The sequence below is a fragment of the Salvelinus alpinus genome, chromosome 14 (genome assembly GCF_045679555.1).
Source record: "Salvelinus alpinus chromosome 14, SLU_Salpinus.1, whole genome shotgun sequence".
Taxonomy (NCBI): Eukaryota; Metazoa; Chordata; class Actinopteri; order Salmoniformes; family Salmonidae; genus Salvelinus; species Salvelinus alpinus.
Genome location: NC_092099.1, coordinates 19,043,058 through 19,049,515, shown reverse-complemented (window position 1 = coordinate 19,049,515; position 6,458 = coordinate 19,043,058). Strand labels below are relative to the sequence as shown.

General features: G+C 39.7%; 1 protein-coding gene across 2 annotated transcripts in view; it reads left to right on the top strand.

Annotated features, from left to right (window-relative positions):
- The first annotated feature begins 885 nt into the window (after window positions 1–885).
- The window catches only part of fer1l6 (fer-1 like family member 6), a 75,026-nt gene continuing 69,453 nt past the window's right edge, over window positions 886–6,458 (top strand). For both annotated transcript variants that reach the window (XM_071340718.1, XM_071340717.1), the window contains exons 1-4: window positions 886–971; window positions 1,565–1,685; window positions 4,118–4,172; window positions 5,273–5,404. In XM_071340718.1, coding sequence (XP_071196819.1) covers window positions 896–971; window positions 1,565–1,685; window positions 4,118–4,172; window positions 5,273–5,404 — 384 coding nt within the window. In that variant the 5' untranslated portion in view covers window positions 886–895. The remainder of the gene's footprint in view (window positions 972–1,564; window positions 1,686–4,117; window positions 4,173–5,272; window positions 5,405–6,458) is intronic.

The window sequence follows — 6,458 nt, the reverse complement described above, 5'->3', positions numbered from 1 at the left end:
AAGGGGTCTCATGTCTAATGTTGTCTACAGGAAGGGGAAGGGGTCTCATGTCTAATGTTGTCTACAGGAAGGAGAAGGGGTCTCATGTCTAATGTTGTCTACAGGAAGGGGAAGGGGTCTCATGTCTAATGTTGTCTACAGGAAGGGGAAGGGCTCTCATGTCTAATGTTGTCTACAGGAAGGAGAAGGGGTCTCATGTCTAATGTTGTCTACAGGAAGGGGAAGGGGTCTCATGTCTAATGTTGTCTACAGGAAGGGGAAGGGGTGTCATGTCTAATGTTGTCTACAGGAAGGGGTCTCATGTCTAATGTTGTCTACAGGAAGGAGAAGGGGTCTCATGTCTAATGTTGTCTACAGGAAGGGGAAGGGGTCTCATGTCTAATGTTGTCTACAGGAAGGGGAAGGGGTGTCATGTCTAATGTTGTCTACAGGAAGGGGAAGGGGTCTCATGTCTAATGTTGTCTACAGGAAGGGGAAGGAGTCTCATGTCTAATGTTGTCTACAGGAAGGGGAAGGGGTGTCATGTCTAATGTTGTCTACAGGAAGGGGTCTCATGTCTAATGTTGTCTACAGGAAGGGGAAGGGGTCTCATGTCTAATGTTGTCTACAGGAAGGGGTCTCATGTCTAATGTTGTCTACAGGAAGGGGAAGGAGTCTAATGTCTAATGTTGTCTACAGGAAGGGGAAGGGGTTTCATGTCTAATGTTGTCTACAGGAAGGAGTCTAATGTCTAATGTTGTCTACAGGAAGGGGAAGGGGTCTCATGTCTAATGTTGTCTACAGGAAGGAGTCTAATGTCTAATGTTGTCTACAGGAAGGAGAAGGGGTCTCATGTCTAATGTTGTCTACAGGAAGGAGTCTAATGTCTAATGTTGTCTACAGGAAGGGGAAGGGGATGTTCGGGCTGAAAGCGAAGAAGAAGAAGAAAGTCCCCACGTCTGATCTGGTCTTGGCCAATAAAGCAGCTCTAGGTACGGCCTTGAAAACAAACACTCTGCTGTAAACAGTAAGAGCAGATTGTGATTGGAGATGGGTGCGTACCAAAATGGCTCACTATTCCCTATGTAGTGCACTAGTTTCGACCAGGGCCCATAGGGTAGTGCACTAGTTTTGACCAGGGCCCATAGGGTAGTGCACTAGTTTCGACTAGAGCCCATAGGGAATAGGGTTTCATTTGGGATGCAGCCTCTAAGCCATATCCATACAGTCAGCTCCAGTGGGGTTAACCCTGATCAAACAGTCATTTGCTTCTGTGTTTATGGAGTATTGCAATATGTACTCTTGGATTAAGGATACACATGTGATCATGTAACCTCCTGATATTTAACCATCATGGATCACTTACTTTTAAACATGCAGTGCCAGTAGTTGTTTTAGATTCAATACATCATGACATGTGGACTTCCATAGCTGAACTTCTAGCTGGTATGGCCAGAGGATGATGGACCTCCCCCCTCTGAGTCTGGTTCCTCTCTATGTTTCTTCCTACTAGGGAATGTTTTCTTGCCAATGTCCTTTACTCTTGATCAAAATTGATTGATTGATTTGTGTCATGCCCTGCCAGATGGTACAGAGCCAGAGGGTAATGCTGAGGTCACTGGTCTGTTAGAAGGACAGTATCCCGACGATGGTCAGCCTGGCCCTTCGGGAACCCTACCTGTCAGACAGCTACCCCAGACCAAGAGGTACATCACAACATATGTTTTTTAATGTATTGTGTTGTGTTGTGTTGTGTTGTGTTGTGTTGTGTTGTGTTGTGTTGTGTTATATTGTGTTGTGTTGTGTTGTGTTGTGTTATATTGTGTTGTGTTGTGTTATATTGTGTTGTGTTATATTGTGTTGTGTTGTAATGTGTTATATTGTGTTGTGTTATATTGTGTTGTGTTGTGTTGTGTTATATTGTGTTGTGTTATATTGTGTTGTGTTATATTGTGTTGTGTTGTGTTGTGTTATATTGTGTTGTGTTATATTGTGTTGTGTTTTATTGTGTTATATTGTGTTGTGTTATATTGTGTTGTGTTATATTGTGTTGTGTTATATTGTGTTGTGTTATATTGTGTTGTGTTGTAATGTGTTATATTGTGTTGTGTTATATTGTGTTGTGTTGTATTGTGTTATATTGTGTTGTGTTATATTGTGTTGTGTTTTATTGTATTGTGTTGTGTTATATTGTGTGTACACAATGACTACTTCCTGCTGACCTCTTGCGAGGTCCCCCGTCTTTTCCTGGTTAAATAAATGTTAAATAAATACATTAAAAAAAATAAAAAAAACATTTTAGGCTCTAAGGAGGCGCAAGTTTCAAAGAAACGTTCGTTTGTAATTTTATCATGTAAAAACTGGCGCACTGGCATTTTCCACCCCTTACGGCAGAGTTGGTTATTTACCTGTCTAATATTAGCTCACTTGCACTGAGGTGAGAACGGTGGAAATATTTGAGGTGTGTCCTTAAAAACATGCGCCAATATGCCAATTTCAGTCAGGCAACAAGGGATATCCAAGACTGACCAAAAGCTGCTCTAAGCGGTAACGCTAATTGGTTATTGCATTGATTTTGCTAGCGGAGGTGCAAACACAGTAGCCTTATCGGGTACATCACAATGTTTTATTATAATATCACGAGCAGCCACAAACAGTCAACAGACATTACCCTTTTTTTATTAATATTGGGACATTATTTTTGTCCAGCTTCTGTGAAACGTTTGGACTCATTATGGTCGATGCCCATTGCATGAAAGGTGTCAGTGACTGTAGGAAGCCTGTTTAGGAAAATCAAGTTATTTAAAAAAAGACAGCTTATTGTTTTTCGTTGTAAAAAAAAAAGATGCATTTTACACTTTCCTCTGTTGGACATAACCGTCAAATCGCAGCAATTCCTGTCACTGTCCGTGTTTCTGAATCCGTTTAACGGCTATTAGCCGGTGTGCTTGTTTACCTTTCACGTGGCAAAGTCACTACTGGCCATATTAACAGCGATGGTTCTGGAAATGGGAATGCAATGACTACAGCAGGGATCATCGTCTAGATTCAGCCAACTGTTTCTCGAGCGGATGGTCAGGGGGCCGGAACATAATTACAAATTGGCCGCAAGAAGCCCAAACCGATAGATTATTTAACATAATAATTTCAAACCTTGCTTACATTTGTGTAAATCACATATATCTCTATTATGCGTGGGAATATTTTGGAACAGATTTGCAAAATTAAAATCACTTGGAGCTGATTTGCTGGTGCTTTTACAGTCTTTTATGTAAAATAAATAAATATATATATATACAGTACCAGTCAAAAGTTTGCACACACCTACTCAGTCAAGGGTTTTTCTTTATTTGTACTATTTTCTACATTGTAGAATAATAGTGAAGACATCAAAACTAACTTTGAAGAATCTCAAATATAAAATATATTTTGATTTGTTTAAGTTAACACTTTTTTTTTTAGTTACTACATGATTCCATATGTGTTATTTCATAGTTTTGATGTCTTCACTATTATTCTACAATGTAGAAAATAGTAAAAATAAAGAAAAACCCTTGAATGAGTAGATGTGTCAACTTTTGACCGGCACTGTATATCATGTTTTTTTGAAGGGGGGGGGGGGGGGGCTCAGATAACTTGGGGGGCCAAATAAAATCACAGGCGAGTCAAATTACGTTGATTCTTCGCGGGAGATATTTTCAAAACATCTGTGAGGCCTTTTAACCAATCAGGTGACCGGAAGTTACTAATCTCTCAGCGCTACGTCTATAAAGGATATCGCGATGTAATGGACTAGCTAACGATATCGCGATGTAATGGACTAGCTAACGATATGCCCCCCCCCCAGGAAAACAAGCTTCTGAAGGATGTAGGATTCAACATGGAGAGTTTAAAAAAATACCGGTTGAAGTTCTACATGAAACATGAGAACAAGAACGACATTTTGCGGAATGTGTAGTTGACGGAGTTTGGGTAAAATTATACAAATCAATAATTTGTATACGGTATTGCCGATGTATTTGTACATTTTATGGAAGTATAGTTGTAAAATATCCGAAAATCTGAAAATGGACGGATCAAAATGTTTGCCTGTGGTGCCAGCTCATGGTAATAATGTCAATTTAATAACTCCACACAGGTCTAAACTAAGACCAAAGATTCTGGACAGTGAGAAAAAGCCACAGACTTTCCAGGTAGGTTGACTGATTCATATTGTATCTGTTACTCCTATGTTGAGGGAATAACCCTGATTGATTCATATTGTATCTGTTACTCCTATGTTGAGGGAATAACCCTGATTGATTCATATTGTATCTGTTACTCCTATGTTGAGGGAATAACCCTGATTGATTCATATTGTATCTGTTACTCCTGTGTTGAGGGAATAACCCTGATTGATTCATATTGTATCTGGTACTCCTATGTTGAGGGAATAACCCTGATTGATTCATATTGTATCTGGTACTCCTGTGTTGAAGGAATAACCCTGATTGATTCATATTGTATCTGTTACTCCTCTGTTGAGGGAATAACCCTGATTGATTCATATTGTATCTGTTACTCCTATGTTGAGGGAATAACCCTGATTGATTCATATTGTATCTGGTACTCCTATGTTGAGGGAATAACCCTGATTGATTCATATTGTATCTGGTACTCCTGTGTTGAGGGAATAACCCTGATTGATTCATATTGTATCTGTTACTCCTATGTTGAGGGAATAACCCTGATTGATTCATATTGTATCTGGTACTCCTATGTTGAGGGAATAACCCTGATTGATTCATATTGTATCTGTTACTCCTATGTTGAGGGAATAACCCTGATTGATTCATATTGTATCTGTTACTCCTATGTTGAGGGAATAACCCTGATTGATTCATATTGTATCTGTTACTCCTATGTTGAGGGAATAACCCTGATTGATTCATATTGTATCTGTTACTCCTATGTTGAGGGAATAACCCTGATTGATTCATATTGTATCTGTTACTCCTATGTTGAGGGAATAACCCTGATTGATTCATATTGTATCTGTTACTCCTATGTTGAGGGAATAACCCTGATTGATTCATATTGTATCTGGTCCCAAAATTCGGTCCTCATATGACGAAATCTGTATATTCTTAACTGTAAATGTCCTCTCCTATCATGTGTAATTTGTACTGTATCCATATTGTATATGCTGCAAGTATATTATGTGTACATTCCTCTGTGTATGTTCTGTCTGTCCATTGCTGGCAGAACCATTTCACTTGGCGAATAAAGGTGATTTTGATTATCTTCCCTCCAGATTGCCATCAACATCACCGAGGCCAAACAGCTGGTGGGGGAGAACATTGACCCTAGCGTAATCATGGAGATAGGAGACGAGAAGAAACAGACCTCTGTCAAAGAGGGCACCAACGCCCCCTTCATCAATGAGGTGAACCTTCTCCTCTGAGCCTGGTTCCTCTCTAAGTTTCTTCCTAGGTTCCTGCCTTCTAGGGAGATTTTTTTTACCCTCTGAGCCTGGTTCCTCTCTAAGTTTCTTCCTAGGTTCCTGCCTTCTAGGGAGATTTTTTTTTACCCTCTGAGCCTGGTTCCTCTCTAAGTTTCTTCCTAGGTTCCTGCCTTCTAGGGAGATTTTTTTTACCCTCTGAGCCTGGTTCCTCTCTAAGTTTCTTCCTAGGTTCCTGCCTTCTAGGGAGATTTTTTTTACCCTCTGAGCCTGGTTCCTCTCTAAGTTTCTTCCTAGGTTCCTGCCTTCTAGGGAGATTTTTTTTACCCTCTGAGCCTGGTTCCTCTCTAAGTTTCTTCCTAGGATCCTGCCTTCTAGGGATATTTTTTACCCTCTGAGCCTGGTTCTTCTCTAGGTTTCTTCCTAGGATCCTGCCTCCTAGGGAGTTTTCCCCTTCTGAGCCTGGTTCCTCTCTAGGTTTCTTCCTAGGATCCTGCCTTCTAGGTAGTTTTTTGCACTGGGTGTCTGAGATTACAAAGGTTGTAATCTCTGGTGGACAGATGCACCGGGTGTCTGAGATTACAAAGGTTGGAGGCTCAAAAGGCTCTTATTGCCTACCGGTGAATGCACTCTTCAAAATCTGCACTCAATGTTTTTGCTAGCACTTGCACCTAAAAAATGTAATAAAAAGGGTTAAATTGATTCTATATAATGACTTACTACACGTTACCAAGTGAAGATGCCTACAAAACAAAAGATGAGCTTCTACTTTTGTCAACTTTATTGCAACATGTAAAAAAGACCTTACATTTCTGACAAAATAATAAGGATTTTTATTGTTAGATTAATGATTTAATGAATTAGTTTAAACAAAGCTATAGGCCTACTCAATAACTTAAAAATCACTATTCTAATGGTGACTCGTATCTGTAGCCTATAGTAGGAGTAGCCTAAAGAGTTGGGATTGTCTTTTCTATTCTATTTTCTATTTTCTATCTTGTTGGGAATCTGTGGTAGAGAAAAATAATGGATGACTATT